At 43.1% G+C, this 26,432-nt stretch overlaps 1 protein-coding gene across 1 annotated transcript in view; it reads right to left on the bottom strand.

Annotated features, from left to right (window-relative positions):
• LOC126997254 (gastrin-releasing peptide receptor-like) overlaps positions 1 to 26,432 on the bottom strand; it is a 72,825-nt gene that overhangs the window by 18,637 nt on the left and 27,756 nt on the right. The window contains exons 3-4 of the mRNA XM_050858251.1: positions 19,521 to 19,622; positions 4,516 to 4,650 (exon numbers count right to left, since the gene is read on the bottom strand). Of these exons, the coding sequence (XP_050714208.1) occupies positions 4,516 to 4,650; positions 19,521 to 19,622 (237 nt within the window). The remainder of the gene's footprint in view (positions 1 to 4,515; positions 4,651 to 19,520; positions 19,623 to 26,432) is intronic.

A 26,432-nucleotide genomic window follows, 5' to 3' on the forward strand; every position in this document is an offset into this window, starting at 1 on the left:
GCGCTGGGCCTCAGCCCTAAGGTCTTTCCATCTGCGGGCTAGTTCAGTAGATTGAGGATTTGCAAGAAGGGCATCATGAGCCTTGCGTTTTTCATTTAGGAGCTGGTGTCTGGCCTCATTGTTCTCATCGAACCAGTCGGCGTGTGAGCGCTTTTTAAAGCCGATGGTCGCTTCCGCAGCTTTAAGCATGATGAAGCAAAGTTTGCGCCATTCATCGTCAGGGTCCTCTGCTTGGGTTGTGGGTGAAGATAGACAAGTAGCCAGATTAGCACGGAATGAGTCCCTGATTCCTGGGCTTTACAGTGTAGCACAATTTAGCTTCGCACACACACACACACACACACACGTATAAGAGCAAGAGCGGAAAATTAAGTCTCAGAGCGTGTGAATATTTAAACGGGGAGTGACTAGCCGCCATGAAAGCTTACCCGAGACTCACCTCACATTCATAATACATCACGACCTGCTCAGTATGAAAAGACGAAAAAAAGACGGCCCAGCCAATAACCGCTGTCTTTATATATCACTTTTTTTTATCGTTTCCTCCTGAATTATCAACAGTACTAGACTTTGATACTGAGGTAAATGTATGCTACTCTGCCAAAGTAGTGATTAAATAAAAAATAAGTTCATGTACACGAACATTAAACAGTGAGAAGTGGAAAGCCTTTGGGAATGGACCTTATACCGGAGTGGATGAATAGTGGCTGACAGTGATGATGATGATAGTTACTCTGCAGTATTTCAGGCGTTAAAGCAAATGGATGAAAAGCCCGGAACATAGGAGTGTGCCCTATTCTCTTTGTGCAGCACTGGCATGTGTGTGTGTGTGTGTGTGTGTGTGTGAGAGAGAGAGAGAGAGAGAGAGAGAGAGAGAGAGAGAGAGAGAGAGAGAGAGAGAGAGAGAGAGAGAGAGAGAGAGAGAGAGAGAGAGAGAGAGAGAGAGAGAGAGAGAGAGAGAGAGAGAGAGAGAGTGTGTGAGTGAGTGAGTGAGTGTGTGTGTACGTATGTTTGCCTCAGGTGGAGGGGGAAGAAAGCATCCTGACAAGTCCAACCAATACCAAATAATAAATCTATAAGTTCTTACCTCTTCAAACTTATAACTTTTGAAATATTTCCTGCCGACATGCTCGCTCAGTTTCCAATGATAATATAGGTATTCCTTTTTAATAGAACATTAGAACCAAATGAGAAAAATAGATTCCCTGGTAACGGTGGTAACGACGCACAGTCTCATTCATGTATGTGTGTGACGTTAATGTGGGTGGCTTTTTTCCTGCACTTACAGCGATGTATATGCCATTTGTCTGTATTAAGCTTCATCAACTTTTTACTCGACCACTCGAATAGCATGTTAACTTGTCAATAACCTATTAATCTCTCTCTCTCTCTCTCTCACACACACACACACACACACTTTTTGTTTCTTTGCCTCTCTACCTATCTTTCTATTTATCTCCTTTGTTGGAATAACGTTTGAATTCATATGCCTTCCTACACAATATCTTGTAACACTAATCCGAAGAGAGAGCAGAGAGAGAAAGAAAAAAAGAAAGATATACGATAATAAAGTACTAATTTTAAAACAAAAATCTTAGAATCCTTCGCAATGGATACAAGGACTGATTTAAGGATATAAGCTAAATATATCCCTAAAATGGGTATCGGAGGAACAGAACAAGCTAAACAGTCGCAACTCAGGTACGATTGTGAGTGAGAGCTTTAAATGGTGATCAGATTAATTCGTGGATGGGAAAGACAAATGGAGAACCTCTTAGTCCCGTGAGTTACTGAGAGAGGGCCGACTCTCCTCTCTCAGTCCCCTTCGGTTTTAACGTTACAAAGATTGTCAGATGCAGATGAGAGATGGTAGTGGGGAAGGAAAGGATGAAAGAGAGAGAGAGAGAGAGAGAGAGAGAGAGAGAGAGAGAGAGAGAGAGAGAGAGGAGGAGGGTCCTTATTGACAGACAAAATGACAGACAGACAGACAGACACTTACAAAAAGAAAGGCAGACAGATGGTATGATGGCTGACTGACAGACGGAAGTAGATAGACAAACGAGATTTTGTAAAAGATTGGAAATAAAGCTAGTCGCTGGGAGGGACAATACAAAGAAAAAGAACAAAACTAACGTAAAAAAGAAACATAATTATGGAACACATTGAACTTTAAAATATATATATACACCACTTTACAAAAAAAAAAAAAATCCTGTACGATAAACTCCAAAGAATTTATATGCTTCATCATATCTGAGGAGAAAAAAATAAGGTAAATTGTATGGAGAAATTTAGTCTGAGAAAAAGGAGGAGGAAGGAAAGAGAGGGCAAAGCTGCTAAGCCTTTGACGAGAAATAGAGACGGGGGAAAGAGAGGAAAATTATGCCTGCAGGATATGGCCCTTGAGAGAGATAAGGAAGAAAGGAAAATTAAATGTTCATGAGGCGCACAAAACTGAGGTCGCTGGAAAAAGGGAGAGAAAAAGTGAGCACAGAAAATGGGATAAGGGCGATAATGAAGAATGGATAGGGAGGAAAGGAAGATTAGGAGATCGCGGAGATACAAGAAAATGGAATGAATGCAAGTAATACCGAATACGATGAAGACGGAACAGGGATGACCAAAGAAACTGAAAAAAAAGTTGGAAGGATCAGGAATGTGAATAAGGCTGAAATAGAGAGAAAACGGAGAAAAAAAGTGTCCACAGGAAAAATGGAAATAAAAGATATAGGCTCTCAAAAACGGGGATGCGTAGCGAATATTGCACGGGGGGGAGGGGGGGGGGGGAAGGGGGGGGGAAGAGGAGGAGGAGAGCAAGGAGGACAAGAACAAAGATGAGGACGAGGACGAGGAAGAAAAAGAATTTACCTGAAAGAGAACGAAAGGAAAAAAACAGTTGGGAAAGAAAGACTGGATGAGGCAAACAAGGTAAAAGCCTTAGTGTTTATAGAAGTGGAGGAATAATGAAAGAGGAAGAAGAAGAAGAAGAAAAAGGAAGAAAGAAGAAATAGCAAGAATTATAGAGATATAAAACAGAAGAGGCAAGATAAGACGGGAGCAGCAAAACAAAGAAATGAGGAGGAGGAGAAGCACCGGAATAAGAAAGAGTAAGCAACAATTCCTGAGAGAGAGAGAGAGAGAGAGAAAATGCTGCAGCCATTCCCGGGAAAGCATAAGAGGATAAGGAGACGAAAGGGATAAAAAGGCATGAGAGAATATTAAAAAAAAGGGGAAGAACGATACGAGATAGAAATTGCCATGCATGAAATGAAGGAAAAAATATACACCAGAAGGAAAGCGTGGAAAAGAAAGCTGAGAGGAGAAAAGATGGAATAAGGTAAAAAAAAGAATACAACCATAATAGGCAAAGATAATAGTGTGTGCAGAGAAAGAAAGAAGAGGAAGAGATGGAGGCAGTAAACAAGACTTGAAAAGAGGAACGAAGCGTGGTGGCCAAGAGGAGGAAGGAAAAAACAGACTGACAAAGGATTAGACAATGTTGTGTTCGCGGAAGAGTGAAAAGAAAGGGATAGAGACAATAAGGAGGACGTAAGAGAAAGACGGAACACAGGGCGATAAAAAAGTGGAGGATGAAAGACTTTGCAATACGGGATAAGACAAAGGAACCAATGTGTTAAAAGAAAGACCAGAAAACAAGGAAAGATGGATGCGGGAAACAAAAGTAAAACAAAAAACTGAGAGAAAGTGTGGGGGGAGGGGGGAAGAGGATGCATAACACTCAGGTCTCGGAGAAAAGGAGATAAAAAACAAATGGTAAGAAAAATTAGATCCATAAAAGGGAGGAAAGGCCGAAAATAGGAGGTGGAAAATACAAAAAGTAAATGGAGAAGAAGAATAAAAGGTATATTAATCACTCGTGGTGGAAATTGTCGCAGAGAAGAAAGAGGAGAGAGACAGGATAAGACAACGAATATATAGCGTTTAAGAAATAAGAAAACTGCAACAAGGAAGCGAAAAGAGGGTCCTTAGAAGTTACAGTATGCTTACCTGACGCAAGAAGTCGTTGAAAAGAGGAAACAACAGCCCAGGGTAACACAAAGAAGAAACAAAATGAAGAAAAAGGTGATAAAAACAGACAGGAAATTAAACAAGAGGAGCAAGAGTTTTATTGGGAAGAATTCTCACATGAGGAAAACAAGACAGAGAGACAGAGGCAGAAAACAGAACAAGAATGAAACAGACGATAAGAATGACACAGGAGAAGGAAGGAGTGAAAGAGAAGAATAGTTTCGAGAAGAGCAAGCACGGGCAAGGAAACAAAAACATAGCAAGAAAAGACGGAAGGAAAAACTACGCGGAAGAATGAAGATGCTGAAGAGAGGAGCAATTAAAGCTATACAATATTCTTTTTGATGGAAACTGCAATATAGAAAAGAAACCAAAAACAAAAAATCCTGAACAAGACAACGCGGAAGAAAGGCGAAAGGAAAAGTACGTAGATCGTAACCATAAAACAAAAGGAGCGAGGAAAAAAAAAAGCTATTCAGTGCTTACGTAATGGAGACGGTCGTGGAGAAGAGAAGGCAGGGGAGGGAAAGTAGCATGGAGGATCCCCAGATGGTCAGGATGAAGACACGTGCCACGGTCTTGGACATTCGTGGCTCCAGAGGCTTGACGATGGCGATGTACCTGAGGGGGAGAGAAAAGAAAACGGGAGAACGGTCAGCACTTGTGATGGCTTAAGTGTGGCAACAAGAGGGAAAAGGAGATGTCAAATAAAGGTAACGAAAGAATGGGATGAGAAAGAACATGGGAGGGAGACTGGAGGAGGAACGATTATATTACCAGAGGGCAATGAGAGATGAAGATGGGGGATGCCGGGAGAGGGAAAGGTAGAAGAATGAAGGGAAAAAACGCAATAAGTGTGTGTGTGTGTGTGTGTGTGTGTGTGTGTGTGTGTGTGTGGGTGGGTGTGGGTGGGTGTGTGATAGAGAGAGAGAGAGAGAGAGAGAGAGAGAGAGAGATGGTCAATGGTTGGCAAATATGACGAAAAACACTTGCTTCTAATGCAAGTCTTTCATCCCTATACTATCCAAATCCCTTACGCACGAGTTAACCAGCATCTTCACTCTTTCATCCCTCACGCTGGAACTCTGGAACAATCTTCCTTCATCTGTATTTCTTCCTGCCTAAGACTTGAACTCTTTCAAGAGGAGGGTATCAGGACACCTCTCCTCCCGAAATTGACTTCTCTTTTGGCCACCTCTTTTGATTCTTTTTTAGGAACAACAAGTAGCGGGCATTTTTTTTATTATTGTTTCCTTTTTTTGTCCCCTTGAGCTGTCTCTTTTGTTGTAAAAAAAAAAATCCTGCGAACTAAACTTTCACGAGGGGAGATGCAAGACAATTCTGGGACTGAATCTGATGTTTTTTGTTTTTTTTTAATCTTCATTATTTATATTCAGAAGCAGCACCGTTGCGAACTTTTTTGGAACTCTTACGTAAAAAAAACACTAGGATTAGATAGAAGGGATACATTTAGAGGATTAAATAAACGCGTATCAGGAGAAGGAGCAATGAGAGAGGAGAGAAACGGAAAACTGGAGTCAGGTCAATGCCTTAATGGTAAAGGTGAGGAAGGTTGAGCTTAAAGGGGCCGTTGGAGGGAAGGCTGGAGAAGGTAAATAATAAGTCACCAGGGAAAAGACAAACAAGAGGCGAAAGAGAAAAAAAATGATAACAAGGGAGCGGCCAGTGTTTTGTAAATGATACGAGTGCAAGGATGAACCTAAAAGGGCAGTGAGAGGAAGGCCAGACGAGGGAAAGAAAAGTTAGTCAAGGGAAAATGACTATTTAGAGAGGAGAAAGAGGAATGGGAGAACGCAAGGATGATGGAAATGGGTAATGAGAAACTGCAAGAGGAAACAAATTAAAGAATACAAGGAAAATATAGCAACAAGGAACGTGTCCAGAGCGTATTTGCATGAAAACAAAGGAATAATACAGAGGAGAAAGAATGAAATAAAAAAGTATACGACAGAGGAGAATAAAACAGTTCTACGTGGAACAAAAAAAGAGAAGAAGGCAGGAAGAGAGGAGGGAGGCAATTAGAAGCCGTGGGGAGAAAAACGGTGGGGGATCGAGAACTGGAAAAACAAAAACAAAGAGCGAGCAGGGAAGAAATGAAAAAATTATGATGTGAAAAGGGGAAAAAAGAAGGATGAGGAGGGAGACAGTTAGAGGCTTGGAGTCGAAAAGTGAGTGATAAGCAACTGAATATAAAAATAGTGGATGATGAATGAATAATGACGAGAGACAGCAAGAATCAGAGGAAAAAGATGAGTCAGGGAAATGAGAGAGGGATGAATTTACGTGAAGAAGATTAGGCAGAGCAATGGAAAACTTCAGGAGGAAAAATGTCGTCGAAAGAACAGTAAAATGTGGATATTGAAAAAGGAAAAGAGGAGGAATCAGGGGATGAAAAAAGAGTCAGATAATAGGAACTGAAAATATGTAAATCATTTTTTTTTACAGAAGAGGAAGCAGTTAAAGGGCAAAGAAAAGAAAACTAATGAAAAAAAAAGCCCGCTACTCACTGTTCCTACAAAGAGTCGAGAGGAGTGGCCGAAAGAGGATACCCTCCTCTTGAAAGAGTTCAAGTCGTAAGTAGGAGGAAATACAGATGAAGGAAGTTACAGTTAAGATTATGAGTTAAGGATAGACCGAGGATGTTTAGTGTTGAAGAAGGTGACAGTTGAGTGTTGTCGAAGAATAGGGGATAGGTGTTTGGAAGATTGTGTCGAGTTGATAGGTGGAGAAATTGGGCTCCAGAGTTTAACAGCATGAGGGATGAAAGAGTGAAAATGCTGGTGAGGGTACGTTTCCATCGACAAGAGAGCAGCTAGCGACTCGAGAGAGTCATGAGAGTGAGCAAAAATCATTCACTCGCACTACTCTCATGAGTCTCTCAATGACTCGCTAGTTTGTGTTTCCATGGAATCCATGTAGCGAGTGAGATGCGACTAAAAAGCTCGGAGGGTATAAAAACGATGCGGCAGCACTTATGAATTGGAGTTGGTATTGGATCTTCACGCTGTCAGCATGGACGAACTGTACCTTGCTCTTCTTCTCCAGGTCCAGGCCAACATCCTGCAAGAAGAGGTTCTCCAAAACATTTTGAAGATAAGGAGACTGATACGAAAAAGGCGTAGACGTCGGCCACAGGTCTGGATTCGTAGTTGGCTTACTGAACAGCAGAGACTTGACCACAGTCAATACTATAGGCTGGTCCAGAAGCTGAGGACGGAAGATCCAAATTACTTCAAGAGCTACATGAGGATGCCCCTGGAGCTCTTTGATGAGATCCTCGAGAGGGTAAGACCTGCTATCAGCGGACCAGGCACCAATACCCGTGCATCTCTCGATCCTGGCTTGAAGTTGGCACTGACGTTAAGGCACCTAGCAACTGGGGACCAGTACCCGAGTCTCGGATTCAACTACAGAGTCAGCAAGACAGCCATCTGCCGTGCCATCCCCAAGGTGTGTGAAGCCATCGTGGAAGCCTACAAGGAAGAAGTGATCAAGTTTCCAACCTCACCTGGTGAGTGGAAAAAACTGGCAATGGAATTCGAGAGGAGGTGGCAAGTACCCCATGCTATAGGGGCCCTGGATGGCAAGCACATCAAGATCAAGCAACCTGCAAATTCTGGCAGCGAGTACTGGTGCGTGTATAAGCACTGCTATTCCATCATTCTCATGGCACTCGTTGACGCAGATTACAAATTCATCTGGGTGGACACTGGTGGTGTTGGACACATGTCAGATGCTCAGATATTCAATGAGTCAGAGTTGAAAGAGTGCATTGAGAACGGTACCGTGTGTCTTCCACCATCTGAACGACTCCCGCAGGAACAAGAAGCAGATGAAGATGGTGCAGTTGAAATCCCCTACTTCATTCTCGGTGACGACGCTTTCGCCTTGAGGACCTACATGATGAAGCCATGGTCCAAGAGAAACATGACCAAGGAGGAACTCGTCTATAACTATCGCATCTCCAGAGGGAGGCGGGTAGTTGAAAATGCATTTGGTATTATGGCCAATAGGTGGAGGTGCTTGTTGACCACTTTGTACCAGTCTCCTGATGTGGTGAGAAGCATTGTCGAATGTTGCGTCGTTCTCCATAACCTAATGAGGATTAGGAACCCTGCAATCCACAGTGCAGAGGTGGATCATGAGGATCGGAACTACAATGTCATCCCTGGAATCTGGAGGCAAGAGGTAGACGTGCATAATACTGATAACCCACCCCCAGACACGGGCAGGAACCGCGCCACACAGGCTGCCAAGGATATGCGCCTGTACCTCCAACGGTACTTCAATGACCAGAGGAGAGGAGGGGTTCCATGGCAGGACCAGATGATCACCTTAAACAGGCACTAGACATAATAAATGTTGTGGCAAGATACTTTGTTATTCATTTACATATGTTTCTCTTTTAAGTTAGAAGTGCAACTGTATGAAAGTACAAGTGTACACATTTGTGGAATGTGATAGGTTATAACTTGCTTTTTCGACAATCTTTGGTAGTCCTGAATGTGCTAGTTTCATTTGTATTTATGTAAGGCAACCTTTTAAAAATATGCTGCAAGTGGCGCAAACAATTATTTGTTTTTCTTACGGTCCAATCATTATCAAATGTATATATGTTTTTGTAACTGTGTGACAAATTATATAATATGGAATATATTCGTCTGAATAAAATTCAATTAATTTGATTTACAAAAGTTTTATTCTTCCTTAAAAGCGACTGCGTAGCGACCGTAGCGACCGCCTTGCGACCGTGTAGCAAGTGCGTTGCAAGTCATAAGAGTGCGTTGCGACTATGTTGCTACCACGTTGCGAGGTCACTTCCTGTCGCCTGACTCGCACGGAATCTGCGAGTGTTTTAAGCAGAAGCTAGCAGTCGCAAGGTGCCTAGCGACCACTAGCGATCATATGAGAGCAGAAGAGAGCACGTTGCTACTCGTGATACCTCATAGCGAGCTTGATGCTACTTCCTTGCTACCTCGAAGCGAGTGTGAGCGAGTGAGTCAAAATTTTCTCTTTTTGGTGCTCGCAACGCACTCTCTTGTCGATGGAAACGTAGCTTCAACTCCTTCGTAAGGGATTTGGACAGTAAGGTTTATCTTCAACTGTCTGTCCTCGTCCTCCTATTGTTAACTTATATATATAGCTCCACATATACACCAATACTTCAATGTCAATTACACAATACAACATTCACATAAACGCATACACACACAAACACCTTGTCTGTGTGTTGTGTTTGTCTCAATGACCTTTGTATGTTTGTTCAAATAGACAGCCCTGACGGATATTGAATTTTCTCTATCCGTAAACCAATTATCATCAGAACACTCACTAACGGCACCAACAAGCTTGAGAAGAAAGTCGTGTGCAGCGGGGCCACGGGAGGAGGGGAGGCATGCAGTTAGCAAGTTCAGAAGAGCAGTCAGCGTGAAAATATCGATTGAAGATGGAGAGGCAATATGGCGGCGGAATTTAAGAGGTAGAAGACTTTCAGTAAGAGGAGGAGAGCTGATGAGACGAAGAGCCTTAGACTCCACTCTGTCCATGAGAGCTGTGTGAGTGGAGCCCCCCCACACGTTAGATGCATACTCAATACGAGGGCAGACAAGGCCACTGTATATGGATAGCAACTGTGCGGGGGAGAAGAACTGGCGGAGACGATACAGAACGCCCAACCTCGAGGAAACTGATTTAGTGAGAGAGGAGATGTGAAGTTTCCAGTTAAGATTATGAGTTAAGGATAGACCGAGGATGTTTAGTGTTGAAGAAGGTGACAGTTGAGTGTTGTCGAAGAATAGGGGATAGGTGTTTGGAAGATTATGTCGAGTTGATAGGTGGAGAAATTGGGTTGTTGAGGCATTGAAGGACACGAGGTTCCTTTTACCCCAATCGGAAATGATAGCAAGGCCTGAGGTTAAGCGCTCTACAGCCTCCAGTCTGGAGTCTTGTAATTCCTATTGAGAAGGTCCTCTGTTGAAAGAATTTGAATAATGCAGAGTGGAGTTGTAAGCGTATGAATGAGTAGGACAGTTTGTTATGGAAAGAAGATCATTGATGAATAACAGGAAGAGAGTGGGTGATAGGACAGAGCGATGTGGAACACCACTGTTTATAGGTTTAGGGGAAGAGCAGTGACTCTACCAAAGCGGAGATAGAACGGCCGGAGAGGAAATTGGAGATAAAGGAACAGAGAGAAGGATTAAAACCGTAAGAGGGCAGTTTAGAATGCAAAGACTTGTGCCAGACTGTATCGAAAGCTTTCGATATGTCTAGCGCAACAGAGAAAGTTTCACCGAAACGGCTAAGAGAGGATGACCAAGAATCAGTTTAGAGAACAAGAAGATGGCCAGTAGAACACCCCTTGCGGAACCCATACTGGCGATCAGATAGAAGGTCAGAAGCGGAAAGATGCTTTTGAATCTTCCGGGTAAGGATTGATTCAAAAGCTTTATATAGACATGAAAGTAAAGCTATAAGGCAGTAGTTTGAGGGATTGGAACGGTCACCCTTCTTGGGCACAGGCTGGATGAAGGCGTACTTCCAGCAGGAAGGAAAGGTAGATGTTGATAGGCAGAGACGAAAGAGTTTGACCAGGCAGGGTGTCAGCACGGATGCACAGTTTTTAAGAACAATAGGAGGCACTCCATCAGGTCCATAAGCCTTCTGAGAGTTGAGACCAGAGAGGGCATAGAAGACATCATTGTCAAGAATCTTAATAACAGGCATAAAGGAGTCAGAGGGGGGATTAGTAGGAGGAATATGCACAGAATCGTCCAGAGTGAAGTTGTTACAGAAAGTTTGAGCGAAGAGTTCAGTCTTAGAGATAGATGAGACGGCGGTGCTGCCATCAGGGTTAAGAAGAGGAGGGAAAGATGAAGTGAAATTGGAGGAGATATTTTTGGCTTGGTGCCAGAAGTCACGGGAAGAATTAGAAAAAAGCAAGGTTTTGACATATGCTATGTATGAAAGAGGTTTTGGTAAGCCGAAGAATAGATTTGGCACGATTCCGGGGGGAAATGTAAAGGTCATGGTTAGCGGGAGTTCGAAGGCTCTGGTACCTTATCGTGAGCTGCCTCTCTATCTTTGACAGCGTGAATAAGCGTGATTAAACCAAGGCTTTTAAGCATGAGGAGTAGAGAAAGTATGTGGAATGTATGCCTTCGTTCCAATCACCTCTGTGATGCGCTGTGCACACACAGAGGGGTCTCTCTCCTGGAAGCAATAATCATTCCACGGGAAATCAGAGAAGTACAACTTCAGGTCGTCCCACCTACTCCTACTTTCGGTAGGTAAAGAGGGGGAAATATATGTAACGAAAGAAGCGAAAGAAGAAATGAAAAAAGAAACGACACGAAAACATTCGGGAGGAGAGGAAGATGAAATATAGGTCAAGGAAGGAGTGAGAGAGGCAAGGAGAGGCTTAAGAAGATAAAAATGATTGACAGGAAATTGTAGATAAGAGTATTGAGGGATGGAGCGAAGAATATGTATGAAGGCGATGAAAAGAAAAAAAGACGGAAGGAAGGAGAAAAAGATAACGAAAAGGGGTTTAGGGTGTAGAAATAAAAAAGGTAAAATGAATGAAGGAGAAGAAAGATATGTCAGACATGAATCGAGAGAGAGAGAGAGAGAGAGAGAGAGAGAGAGAGAGAGAGAGTGGTGGGGGTGGGGGTAAATTGGTAAATAATGTACTGGAGGCCAGAGGGGAGAGAGCGGTAAACAAGATTACTGGCATGTGAAATAACTCAAGAAAGGAACTGGATGGACGGAAGGGACGGTTTTGAGATAGCCAGAGGAATAGTCAGATAGGTTGAGAAAAAGAGAGAGAGAGCGAGAGAGAGAGACCAGTGAAAGAGGGAAGCCCTGATCGACCGCCGTCCAACCGCCTGCCTCATCTCACTTCACCTCATCTCACTTCACCTCACCTCGCCTCACCTCACCTCACCTCACCTTTCATTACCTTACCTGTGTGTCATTACGAAAAAGGCAAACATTTTTGTGGTGAATTTCAAAACTTTCACCCACCCACCTAATGCAAGTCTGTCTCGTTCTTTGTTTTCTTCTTGTTTCAGTTTTTTTTTCTTTCTGAAATCCCTTGTAGTTTGTTTTTATTTATTTTTATGTACTTTACCTTTTTTTTCTTTAAATTCTTTACTGAAAAGCATTATAAGCTAACAAAAGTTTCACACACACACACACACACACACACACACACACACACACACACACACACACACACACACACACACACACACACACGCCATTTAGCCCAGGTGAGTGTTCCATTGCGTTGATACCTGGCCGTAAATCCGCGTCCCAATCACCTTCCCCACACCTGCGTCCCACACCTGCATACAGGCGCAAAGGTGACACCCGCCTGGGGCTGGATTTGCTTTCGATAACCTCTAACATTTTTGTTTGTATCCTATAGATCCTAGAGGAACGATACTCGTACGGGAAGAATCACGAATTTGTGCTTTTATACATTATTTGGTGTCCTTGAAGAAGATCCAACTTTATGAACAATAATCTTTATGTTTTCGGAATGTGGCTCAGTTTAGGTGCTGCGTTGTCCTCACGATTCAGTATCAGGTGGCACGTCATTCAGTTTTACTTCTTATCTGTCTGAAGTAGGTAGTGACTCAGATCCTATAATTCTGTGTACTGGTCCTACCTGACTAGGAGCGTTTTTGCAGAGCCAAGCCGCCCGTCGCTATATTGCTACAGAAGAGTGTTGTGGCGGCTTGTCAACAACACACACACAGAATGATGGTCACAACACCCCACCGTACGGGACTCAATTAAGGGACTGCTAGGAAACCAAGACATTCCCTTTGCGGGTTCGACTTTCCCTGTCCTCTCTTCATTACTTTTCACCACAGAAAACACCAAATGACTGTCAGCTTGTGGCTTTGGGAAACCTATTAAAAACGTTTCCCTGTTCCTACTCATATTTGCGTTTTCTTGTGTGTTCAGGGGATCCCGTGTCCAACTTTTCACATTATCAAGCACAACTTTATTTTCATAGTTTTTTTTATTTTTTTATTCATGAAGACTGATTTAATTCACAAGACTTGTTTTGGTATTGTTTCTGGTCGGTTGAAGATTATTCCAGCGCTGACTTTTTTTCTCCTACTCTATTTAACAAAAGGGGGACTTGTTTTCATAGATAGTACGGTATAGTCTTACCAGGGAATTAATGAAACTGCGTAAAAAAGTTAACTTAATTAACTTCTGGGGGGTAGTATACAAAAGAAAGGGATAATAGTAATGAAAGGGAACACATGAGTGGCTTCTTCCATATATAGACGTCTACAGGACTGATAGCATTGCCCTGTGTGTGTGTGTGTGTGTGTGTGTGTGTGTGTGTGTGTGTGTGTGTGTGTGTAACCAGAATATAAAGCAAGGGACACTCAAGCACCTGTTTACAGTATTCAAGGCGGCTGCGGAGGCGTGCGTATATGCAGGGCGAGACGAAGAGAAGTGGGAGGCAGGGCAGTGAGTAATACATGAGGCCTGCAGGCGGTTAGTCACGTCGAGAAGAAGGCAGCAGGTGTAGTGGTCATTATGCAGGTGTGTGTGTGTGTGTGTGTGTGTGTGTGTGTGTGTGTGTGTGTGTGTGTGTGTGTGTGTGTGTGTGTTATTTTGCTTGCTGCCGAGTTGGGTTAAAGTTTTAGCATGTATATTTTGTTTCAAGTGAGCTGCCTCCCTTTTTTTTTGTGTGTGTGTGTTTCACAGAATGACGAGTTTTTAATATAGTGTGTTACTGTCATGTTTTAGTTAATATATTATCTATCCATGTATCTGCCTATGTATGTTTGTATATATGTATGTATCCGTCTATCTATATATCTATCTAGCAATCTATCTATCTATTTTTCTGTCTAATGTGCCACCTAAATATCTTTCCCCTTTATAAACTTAAATATTACCTTTCTGTATTATATGTCTATCCCTCAATTAATATATCTGCATATGTATTAATCTCTACTTATCTGTATTTGAGGCTATTCATCTGCCTATCTGTCTGTCTCTCTGTGAGCTTGTGTAATATTTTATGTAAAGAGACAAGTGGGTATGTGTTACAAGCTATAGGAACGATTGAATAGTTCAGAGTATTTATTATTAATTGGAGGATTCACCGAGATAGGAAAGGAATTTCAATCAGAGTGTTATGTCACCAAGAGCAGGTTGTTCAGTGAACTATGGCGAGTTGTTGTCTAGAGGTTAAATGTTAATACAAGGGGTTCAGTTTGGCGAACATAACAAAACATAAACGTATGAAAGAAAGGAATTGGAGCAATTATAAATATATATTACAGTTCAATCACACGTAAATCTTTCATACACCCAACAATCCCTCAAACACTTACACTTACTGACAAATATAATACACAGGTAAAGTAGAAAAAAAGTTCCCACGGTGCCGCATATTGTTACGGTAAACAGGAAACACTTAGAAGTGCACTCGTGCCTGCTGCGCTGGTCACTTACTCGTCACCTGATCGACCGAGGTGTTGTGAGGGACAGGAGAGAACGGTGAGACTAACTTTTTTTTTTTTTTTTTTTTTAAGATCGCTCCCTCCCTATTGGGAAGGAGCACGGGCAGACAGACAGACTCTATCGTCCGACCGTAGCATAGCCGACCAAGTCGGTCTGTCAACAAGAACTGGCCTGTCTCTCTAACTTACGGTGGAAACCAGCCCCTATTTATAACGGCTGGTTCGAGACGAGTGGGAGGCCGGCCAGATAGTGTGTGTGTGTGTGTGTGTCAGGCACGTGAGTAGGGCGAAGCTTCAGATTACCCTAACTCAGAGGAATAGTAAAAATCAGAGCTGAGTCGATTCAGGATTGCGTACAGTTAGGTACAGTTTAGTCTTTATATACAGCAAATGTTCCGTGCAGTCATTACGTAATTATTGTATAATTGCTTTAGTTTTCAAACAACGTATTCATTTACCCGTTTGATGAGAAATTTGTATCTGTTATAACGTCATTTTGCTCACCTACACACACACACACACACACACACACACACACACAGGGATGAACGTACGTAGTGTAATTCACGGCCTGATCACGAGTTGGACTCGTAATCGCCAGCAGGTACCCTCAACATGAGCAAGTGTTCTTTATCGTCGATCTATGGGTACTGTTAGGACCACACACCACACCCCATCCCCATTGCTCAAGGTAACCACTCCTAGTCAACGGAAAGAATCCGGCCTGAGTAGGCTCGAACCGTCGCCCTGTCAGATCGTGAAGCCTAGCACCGCAGCGCTCTACCAGTTGCGCCACGGAGTGTGTGTGTGTGTGTGTGTGTGTGTGTGTGTGTGTGTGTGTGTGAACATATGAACATAAGCAACTAACTTTTTATATTAGTCTAAAAATTGTTCATTGACAAATATACAATGAGACAACCAGAAATAGATTATAGTACAAAAGAATGAAACAATGGATGAAATAGAGGCAGAAACAACCTTTGTTCGAAAAATTTCATGTGTCGGCGTGATACATTTATTAACTACAGTAACGAATGTTTCCATGAATATGTACTGATACTCGATGTTCTATATGCTTGAAAAAAAATATATAGAAATGCCAAATATATTTTTGCGAATGCTATTGTGTTCGCAAGAAAATAAACATTCACTCTTTTTGTAACCCGAAGAAAGAAAAGTCAAAACAGTAGATAAAACATTCACAAATATAACCCCAAACGCAAAATCACGAGCAATCCATGCCGTTCTACTTCTACCTTTTTTTGCGAAGTGATAAATATTCATGACAACAAATGTAAAATTAAGTTACAACGGCGCAAAAATAACGAGATAGCGCGAGTGTTGAGAATAGATATATAAATGAGAATAAGAACACTGCTGCTTTTCTATCTATAGCGCGGGCGGTGCTCTGACTCAGCAGGCAGGCGACTGAGGCCCAAGTGTAAAATTGTACGAACTGGAAATGGTGCTTTGGTGGAAGGGATTGCTCTGGGGCTTGGTATGAAGCAATGTAATGAATTGTGCTTCAATTGTAAATGTGTTATTATTATATATTTCAGTGTGTGTATCTGGTGATTGAATTCCTGTCTGAATGGCTGAGTTGGTTCAGTGGTTGCCGTGCGTACCTGCGATTCCGCGGGTCCAGGATGGAATCCTGCCCCTGGCAGTCGGCGTGCTGTTCCCCCAGCCGTTCATCATCCCTTTCGGGCTGGTTAATAAATAGGTGTCTGGGGAAACCTATGGGAAGTAAACTTTGGTAACTCGGATGTCACACTGAGCCTGTGTCAGGTTAATTAATGGGTTCTGACCAGCCATAGGCTCAAGGGCCAAGGCGACGTGGATGAACATCGAGGCCACGCTCGGCTGTAGAGTATGCCCCCAACTCTACTTACTTTACTTTAACTGTGTACATGTATGTACACATATATGTACACAGACATAAGAACATAAGAACATAAGAACGCAGGAGTCTGCAAGAGGCCGGTAGGCCTGTACGAGGCAGCTCCTTTGACCCTAAGCTCCCGTGTATCTAACCCCACCTATTATCGCTGTCCATGAATTTATCTAATCTATTTTTGAATGTGACAATTGTATTGGCACTCACCACATGACTGCTAAGCCTATTCCACTCATCCACCACCCTGTTAGTAAACCAATTTTTGCCTATGTCCCTGTTGAATCTGAATTTATCCAGTTTAAACCCGTTACTTCGTGTCCTACCCGGTTCTCTTACCAACAAAACCTTATGAATGTCTCCCTTATTAAAGCCCTTCATCCATTTATAAACCTCGATCATGTCTCCACGCACCCTTCGCCTTTCTAGAGAATGCAAGTTTAACTGTTTGAGTCTTTCCTCGTATGGCAAGTTTCTCAACCCCTGAATCATCTTAGTCATCCTCCTCTTCACCGATTCTAACATTTTGATATCCATTCTATAGTAGGGTGACCAGAACTGAACCGCATAGTCAAGATGAGGTCTAACTAATGCTAAATATAGTTTGAGGAAGACTTCAGGCGTCTGTTGCTTAAGCTCCTTGAAATAAATCACATGCAGTACCCTATTATCTCGATTTCTAGCTTGAATGCATTGTGCCTTGGACGGAGATCAGAGCTCACTAAGACCCCTAAATCCCCTCGCACCCTTTTAGACCTACTTATGAGAGTGTCATTTAAGCAATAGTTATGAGGGGTTGTTCCTACCTACACTCAGAATACTGCACTTCCCTACATTGAACTCCATCTGCCATTTATCCGCCCAGTCATATAATCTGTTGAGTTCACCCTGGAGAATACTAGCGTCCTGATCCGACTCAATTACTCTACCGATCTTCGTATCATCTGCAAATTTACTAACATCACTACTAATTCCTGTGTCTAAGTCATTGATATAAATAATAAACACAAAGTGGACCTAATACCGAACCTTGTGGGACCTCACTAACACATCCCCAGTCAGATCTTTTACCATTGATTTGCACTCTTTGCTTCCTATTGCTAAGCCACGCCTTGACCCAGTTCAAAACTTTACCCTCTACTCCGTGAGCCTGTAATTTAAGCAACAGTCGTTGGTGAGGAACTTTGTCAAACGCTTTACTAAAATCGTGTGTGTCTAGCTGCTAGCAACTGTAACTCTTCGTATGTCTGTTAATGTGAATAACTGTTCTGTTTGTGTTTGTGTGTCTGCCTGGCTCTCTATGTCTGTCTGTCTGTACCTAGCATTTTGCACGGAATAGGCTACGGGAACCGGCCAGGAAAGGTTATCAAGTTTGTTGTGTTTTCTTTGTAGGCCGCAGTTATCAGCGGCGCTAACACTGCTTCTCATCGACCTAATGACCTCCCCGTACTTCTTAACTCTCCTGGCAAGAGTGACATTACTATCTCTTTTCATGCCCCACCTCCTCCGTTTCAGTTTCAACCCATCTTCTCCTTTCTTGCCCGCCTCTCCCTCCGGCTTCTACCCCCTTCCTCCTCTCTCTCATACTTATCCCTTCCCTCCCGCTATACCCTCCATCTTCCCTCTTCCATTCTTCCTCCTCCCTTACCCTTTCCCCTCCAACGTCACCAATGACAAAAGAGACACATCGGGCCTGCACTGCAACCCCCCCCCCCCCTCGTTTCCCCCATAGGCCCTCCCTTTCAACCCCCTTTCCTCTTCCAATGCCCCCCCTCACCCTCTCCCCTTCCTTCAATATACTCTCTCCTGTTCCCTATCCCTCCCTCTTCCTCTTCCCCACCCCCTCCCCTCTCATACCCCTACACCCACCCCCTCCCACCTCACCCTCAACCTTCCTCCTTCCCTCATCTTCGTTTCCCCCCCCATCCCGGCAGTCATACCTCAGCATCGCCAATGACGCAGAAATGACACATACATAATGGTCCTGCTCTATAACACCCCCAGTCGGCATCATTACGTCCCTCCGCCCCCTCTTCCCCGACCCCGCTCCCGCCCTGCCTCCCCAACCCGCCACTCTCCCCCTCCTCGCATAGTACAGTGACATCAGTAGCGCAAAAATAAGTTATTGTGTCTCTTAGGGGACATATTTGCGTATCTTTCTTTCTTTTTACCTCTTTTGTAACAGAGCGCGGCTCGCCATCCTCTTGCAAATTATGGTTTGAATTTCGGAATGTACCCAAAATATCCTATGGCAAAACAATAGTAAGTGCACATTTTTTTTTTTAAGTAACTTCTTCTTGAGACGCTATCAACAAGTAAATTTGAATCATTTATCATTACTTCGTCAAATGGATACTTAAATATGAAGTGTGTTTATAAATTAACTTCGTCTTCAGACATCACCAACAAGTAGACGGCACCATTTATCATTACTCTGTCAAATGGATACTTAAACTTTACTTTGCTCACCTTTTTTAAGACAAACATGTTTCGAAGCTGTTTAAACCATATGTTATGTAGAGACTTCCAACACTGAATGAACTTTTCGGTGACAGCCATGCGCTCACCACACCAGACCAAGATGTATCGACCCTGCTGGCAAAATCTCTTGGTATGAAGCTTGTACTACTATGACTCTTCAATCATGTTTTCGGTCCGCCATGATGAGCATACTAATGTCTTGTTCAGTGTTGCGTTTTTGTGGACTGAGTGAAGCAGGAGTCTCAATCAAACACACACACACACACACACACACACACACACACACACACACACACATGAAGAAAATATTTTAAAGTATACTCTTCCAGCGCAACAGAGTACGAAATAAGGGTGCTAGACTTGGTAGTATTGAGTATCAGAAATCTTTTAAAAGCCTTTGCGCTGTGGTGCTTGCAGCTTCCGTAAATAATCAGCATGTTTTTTTTATACCTTTACAATCCTCTTTTCCACATTTAATATTCTCATTAATAAGCAAAGTAACGCAGTAAAGAAATAAAGATTCTCTCTCTCTCTCTCTCTCTCTCTCTCTCTCTCTCTCTCTCTCTCTCTCTCTCTCTCACACACACACTTACCTGTCAAAGGAGATGGCCATGAGTGTAAACACGCTCGCCGAGATGGTCACGTTCGCCATGAAGTTGCTGATGGTGCAGTAGACGGCGCCGAAAGGCCAGTCACTGTGGGAAGAAAGACACGTTAAGACAGGGAGAGGATAAAAAGTTCAAAAAAGGGTCAGACAAATTTTTCTTTCCCATTTCTCTCCAGCTTTGTCGTTCGGAGAATTCGTCATGATAGGCAGAAAAAAATATTGATGAATTAAGACTCCGTAAAAAAAAAAAAATAGCTTTGGAGCGACATGTCAAGTAAGCCGAGGAGGGTCTGGTGTTACTGGAGTGTTGATTATAGGTGTTGCACAGGTGCTTGTGCTGCATAATGACATCAGCAAGCAAGACACAGCATTAAGCTAAGTATTGTTGTTGTTGTTGTTGTTGGAGGAGGAGGAGGAAACATGGAAACATGGACTAGCAGGCAGCAGAAAGCATGTTGGCTCATCACTAGGCTGCCTGCTCTCAGTGATTTAATCAATCCATTTTTTTTTTTTTTTTTTTTTTTTTTTACAACAAAGGAGGCAGCTCAAGGGCACACAAAAAAAGAAAACAATAATAAAAAGAAAAGCCCGCTACTCGCTGCTCCCAAAAAAGAAACAAAAGAGGTGGCCGAAAGGAAGATCAAATACGGGAGGAGAGGTGCCCCGACACCCTCCTCTTGAAAGAGTTCAAGTCGTAGGCAGGAGGAAATACAGATGAAGGAAGATTGTTCCAGAGTTTACCAGCGTGAGGGATGAAAGAGTGAAGATGCTGGTTAACTCTTGCATAAGGGGTTTGGACAGTATAGGGATGAGCATGAGTAGAAAGTCGAGTGCAGCGGGGCCGCGGGAGGGGGGGAGGCATGCAGTTAGCAAGTTCAGAAGAGCAGTCAGCGTGGAAATATCGATAGAAGATAGAAAGAGAGGCAACATTGCGGCGGAATTTAAGAGGTAGAAGACTATCAGTATGAGGAGGAGAGCTGATGAGACGAAGAGCCTTAGCCTCCACACTGTCCAGAAGAGCTGTGTGAGTGGAGCCCCCCCACACATGAGATGCATACTCCATACGAGGGCGGACAAGGCCCCTGTATATGGACAGCAACTGTGCAGGGGAGAAGAACTGGCGGAGACGGTACAGAACGCCCAGCCTCGAGGAAGCTGATTTAGTAAGAGATGAGATATGAAGTTTACAGTTGAGATTTTGAGTTAAGGATAGACCAAGGATGTTTAGTGTTGAGGAAGGTGATAGCTGGGTGTTGTCAAAGAATAGGGGATAGTTGTTTGGAAGATTGTGTCGAGTGGATAGGTGGAGAAACTGTGTTTTTGAGGCGTTGAAGGACACCAGGTTCTTCTTGCCCCAATCGGAAATAATAGTAAGGTCTGAGGCTAAGCGTTCTGCAGCCTCCAGCCTTGAGTCGTTAAGTTCCTGAAGGGTGGGTCTTCTATTAAAAGAAGTTGAGTAATGCAGAGTGGAATCATCGGCGTAGGAATGGATAGGACAGTTCGTTTTGGAAAGAAGATCATCAATGAACAACAGAAAAGAGTGGGAGATAGGACAGAACCCTGTGGGACACCACTGTTAATAGATTTAGGGGAAGAACAGTGACCGTCTACCACGGCAGAAATAGAACGGTCAGAAAGGAAACTGGAGATAAAGGTACAGAGAGAAGGATAAAACCGTAGGAGGGTAGTTTAGAAAGCAAAGATTTGTGCCAGACCCTATCAAAAGCTTTTGATATGTCCAGCGCAATAGCAAAAGTTTCACCGAAACGGGTAAGAGAGGATGACCAAGAGTCAGTTAAGAAGGCTAGGAGATCACCAGTAGAACGTCCCTTGCGGAACCCATACTGGCGATCAGATAGAAGGTCAGAAGTGGAAAGGTGCTTTGAATCTTCCGGTTAAGGATTGATTCAAAAGCTTTAGATAGACAAGAAAGTAAAGCAATAGGACGGTAGTTTGAGGGATTGGAGCGGTCACCCTTCTTAGGCACAGGCTGTATGAAGGCATACTTCCAGCAAGAAGGAAAGGTAGATGTTGACAGGCAGAGGCGAAAGAGTTTGACCAGGCAGGGTGACAGCACGGAGGCACAGTTTTTAAGGACAATAGGAGGCACTCCATCAGGTCCATAAGCCTTCTGAGGATTGAGGCCAGAGAGGGCGTAGAAAACATCATTTTGAAGAATCTTTATAACAGGCATAAATTAGTCAGAGGGGGGATGAGTAGGAGGAATATGCCCAGAATCGTATAGAGTGGAGTTTTAGAAAATGTTTGAGAGAAGAGTTCAGCCTTAGAGATAGATGAGACGGCAGTGTTGCCGTCAGGACTGAGGAGTGGAGGAAAGATGAAGAAGTGAAGTTGGAGGAGATGTTTTTGGCTAGATGCCAGAAGTCACAGGAAGAGTTAGAAAGCAAGGTTTGACATTTTCTATTAATGAAAGAATTTTTGGTTAGTCGGAGAATAGCCATAGCCATAGGAGTGGCTTGCAGGGAAGGATTAAAGCACTTGTGCACCTACTCTTGGATACGTTCAGTTTACTCCCGATGCAGCAAAGTGGCGATCAATGCATTTCTTGAATGAGCTGATGCTCTCTGCGCTAACCACTTCTGCAGGTAGGCTGTTCCAGTGGCGAACCACTCTATTCGAGAAATAACTCCTGCCGATGTCTGTATTGCATCGCTTTGCTTGAATTGTTTTCCCGTTGTTTCTTGTTCTCAGGTTAGTTTGTAGCGTGAAGTTCAGCTTGGAGTGATCAACGTTGCTGAGCTTGTTCAGGTACTTAAAGACTTGTATCATGTCTTCCCGCAGTCGTCTCTTTTCCAACGTGAAGGAGGAGGAGAAGAACAAGAACAAGAACAAGAACAAAAAGCGAGAACAAGAACAAGAAGAGATAGAAAAAGAAGCAGAAGAAATAAAAGACAAATAATAATGATAATAATAATAATAATAATAATAATAATAATAATAATAATAATAATAATAATAATAATAATAATAATAGAAGAATGATTAATAATAATAATAAGAAGAAAAAAACAAATAATAATAATAATAAGAAGAAGAAGAAGAAGGAAAATAATAATAATAATAATAATAATAATAAGAAGAAGAAGAAGAAGAAGAAGAAGAAGAAGAAGAAGAAAAGAAGAAGAAGAAGAAGAAACCGACGACGGAGCAGAGGAAGAAGAAAAAGAAAAGAAAAAGAGAAGGAGGAGGAATCCTGGAAACATGAAAAGGCAGGCAACAGGAAGCCTATAACTCATTACGAGTTTGCCCGCTCTGGTGATGCGATTTTCTTGATAGTCATTTCGTGCTTGCAGGCAGACCAAAGCACTTTTTTTTACGTATTCGCCTATGGCGCTGGTAGGCTTTCTTGATGGGGTCTGATGGTCGGCCCCAGCCCGTCGTGGCGCAGGCAAGTGTTTATAATGGCGCCATCTTGCATTGGCTCATGCTGCCCCACAGAGGTCATCTTTGATCCTAGAATCGAGAGTCCGGGTTAATAGGTGGTCTTCTGAACAGCTTGTGGATAGTCTTAGGCCACTCGGCGGTGACTTAAAAATCCCAGCATGTGGCAACTGGTGGGGCGCGAGCCCGCGTCGTCCTGGACGCGGCGCCGTCACGCTATCCACTCAGCCACGGCCTTCCCAATGAATATACTTCCAATGTCTGTATTACATCGCCTCGCCTGAATTGGTAGACCGTTGTTTCCAGTTCTAGAGATGGTTTGTAGCTCAAAAAACTTGGAGTGGTTAACGTTACTGAAGTTCTGAAGTACTTGAAGATATGAACATATCTCATCATAAGCGTCTCTTTTCGAGCGGAAAGAGATGTAGTAGGAGAAGAAGGAGGAGGAGGAGGAAGTAGAACAAGAAGAAGAAGAAGACGAAGAAGAAGAAGAAGAAGAAGAAATTGGAGGAGGAGGAGAAAGAGGTACAGGCGTATTCAATCCTAATCATTCTTTGTGTTTAACTTCTTTAACGATATTTCTCGTAAGCTATCGATACCTGTATGTATCTAGCTTTTAATCTCCTCAGAAAGGGCATATCAACGGTAAGTACTGAACCTGAAGGCAAGACATGCCAAGGACAGGCGGTGCAGCTGTCAATGGTATGAACCAGAATTAAAGGGGATTAAAGCTAGGAGAAAAACGAAGGGGAAGAAGAAAATTAAGAAGAAGAAAAAAGGGAGGAAAGGAGAAGGAGAAGCAGACGAGAATGAAAGCAACAGGAAGCCAATTGGCTTATTACGAAGCTTTCTGCTGTGGTGATATGATTTTTTTGACTGCAGTCACTTCATGCCTGCAGAACAGACCAAAGCATTTCGGTGCGTACGCTAAGTGTAGAAGAAGAAGAGAGAAGAGGAGAAGGAGGTGGAAGAAAAGGCAGTGAAATAGAAGAAAATAAGAGGATAGAATTGACAATAGAGCGCTCCCTCTCATTAAGAAGCCGCCGTGAGCCAGGATCGAACTCAAGAGGAAGAGGAGGAAGAGGAAAATGTTAAGTAGGTCAAGGAAAACATAAAAACGACGTGTGGATTTTATTTTTTAAACGTGATTGGATTCAGTGTGATTAATATCTTACAAAGGGAACACAGCCCACAACACCCCTGTATGAACACAGTGCTAAAAACACATGTGGAGGAGGCGCTGATGTTGGATTTGCACGTTGTATTGATCATGGTGTGTGTGTGTGTGTGTGTGTGTGTGTGTGTGTGTGTGTGTGTGTGTGTGTGTGTGTGTGTAGTGTCTGGAAAGGGCAAAATGCGCACAACATGCTTGTAGGACAACTCTTTTGTAAGGACGACAAAAATTAGTGAGACTCACGACCGAGCGAGCGTCTATTTTCACTAGTTAATCGGATTTCTCTTGTTTACTGATGATTGTTTGGAGATTGGATATCTCTGTGTGTGCTGGTGTGAAGCGTTCCTCTCCTAACGATGCTGAAATCGAGATATGTATCAAGTTTGACCTTTGTGTGTGTGTGTGTGTGTGTGTGTGTGTGTGTGTGTGTGTGTGTGAGAGAGAGAGAGAGAGAGAGAGAGAGACTTACAAAAGCCATCTAAGCCTGTAAAATGAAGGCGCACGAGAGAGGCAATACTTCTGCCTCCTCCCTTCTATTTGAATTATAAACACTTAAAGTACAATGGATTGCTCAGATTAAAATAGCGAAAGATACACACACACACTCACACACACACACACACACACACACACACACACACACACACACACACACATCTAATCGAACTAATGAAGACAGGCAGACAGAAACGGGCAGATGAGCAGACAGACAAATGTAGACACAGGTAAGGAAATCGGCAGTCACACAGGAGGCAGGTGGACCAGCAGACAATGAAATTCATGATGAACGAGGTAGGTGCGACATAGGTACACTGTCACACCTCAATATATCTTGCTACAAAATCATTCAGATCCAATATGTCACGTTTGAATCTGTGCCTGCTCGTCTCCCGTTTATTTCTCTCTCTAACTACCTATCTGTGTCTGCCTAGCTATCCCTCCCTTTCCCAGGGTTGTGTAATAACTTCCATATTAAATAATTCTGAACATATTGCTTGATCGCTCGCGTGGAAGCTTTGGAGTCAGCAAACAGCCTTATATGATTCAGTACCATAAGTTTGCGCCAATAGACAGATCAAATATATGCTGTGAGGGTTTTCTGCTCTATTGGCTTCAGCTTTCGCTTCTTTGGATGGTAAAAGCAAATGGGATCCTTTGTGCATTGACTTGGCATTTGAGAAGACGTAGAAATCCATATTAAACTGACAATATTTTGTACAGTGCCTCGGCGTTAGGGGCCTTGGGTGCTCATTAAGTTATTTTAGTTTGTCATTTGTGAGGAGGCTAGATCCCCCTTTCTCTCCACGCAGAATGGCAGGTTAGGCGGGAAAACAAAATTATCAAAAATTCCTTGTGCGTACCGTCGTCTCTTGGGAAATAGTTTAGTAGTGCATTAGTCCATTCTTGCCTGCTTTCCACCCTTTTTCTTTTCTCCCCTGCGATCCCATCAGTTTTTATCCCTTCGCCCTTCGCGCTCCTCATACTCATCTCCCCAGCCACCTCATCTTATCCAGCTTATCTTCCTTCCTCGTTTCTTGTCTCTTCGTTCTCTCACAGCTTCCGTTTCCCCATCCTGCAATTTTTTTCTCCCTAAAATATGTCACTTTATTGCTTTCTTTTCACTCATTTAGAAATACCTCATTCCTGTGTGTGTGTGTGTGTGTGTGTATGCGTGTTTGTGTGTGTGTGTGTGTGACAGAGAGAGAGAGAGAGAGAGAGAGAGAGAGAGAGCACGCCTATGGTCTTATCATCCTAACTTCCATCAATTTTCACTAACTCAGTTCTCTCTTCTCGTCTTCCACCTTACCAGAGATTTCTATTACCTCCTTAATTCACTTTTTGTTTCTTTTGTTTCGTTTTCATTGTTGTTCTTATACTCCTCGCTCTTCTCTTCCTCTTCCCCTTCCTTCTTCCTTTCCCTGTAACTCTCCCATCTTTCTCTCCTCTTTTATCTTCCTCCTTTTTCCTTCCAATTTCTTTTCCTCATTTTCACACTCGTTATACTTGTTTTTCTTTTCCTACCAACACCCACCCGTCCTGTGCTTGTCTTATTTTTCCTCCTCAGTCGCCTCGTTATATCGTCTTACAACTCTTTCCCCTCCCGTGTTTGAAAAAGTTTTCTACATCCTTTAATCCTTCTCTCTTTTTTCTTTTAAACCGTCTCTGTCTTTCTCCTTCTCCACCCTCTCTTCCTCTTCCTCGTCATTGTCGGCATCCTCCTCCTCCTCCTCCTCCTCACCACCGCTACCATCACCATCACTGCTTCCACCACCACCACCTCCTTCTTTCGAGTGATCATTATCACTAGCGGAGTACCACAAG

This window comes from Eriocheir sinensis, chromosome 12 (assembly GCF_024679095.1).
Source record: "Eriocheir sinensis breed Jianghai 21 chromosome 12, ASM2467909v1, whole genome shotgun sequence".
In the NCBI taxonomy this organism is placed as follows: domain Eukaryota; kingdom Metazoa; phylum Arthropoda; class Malacostraca; order Decapoda; family Varunidae; genus Eriocheir; species Eriocheir sinensis.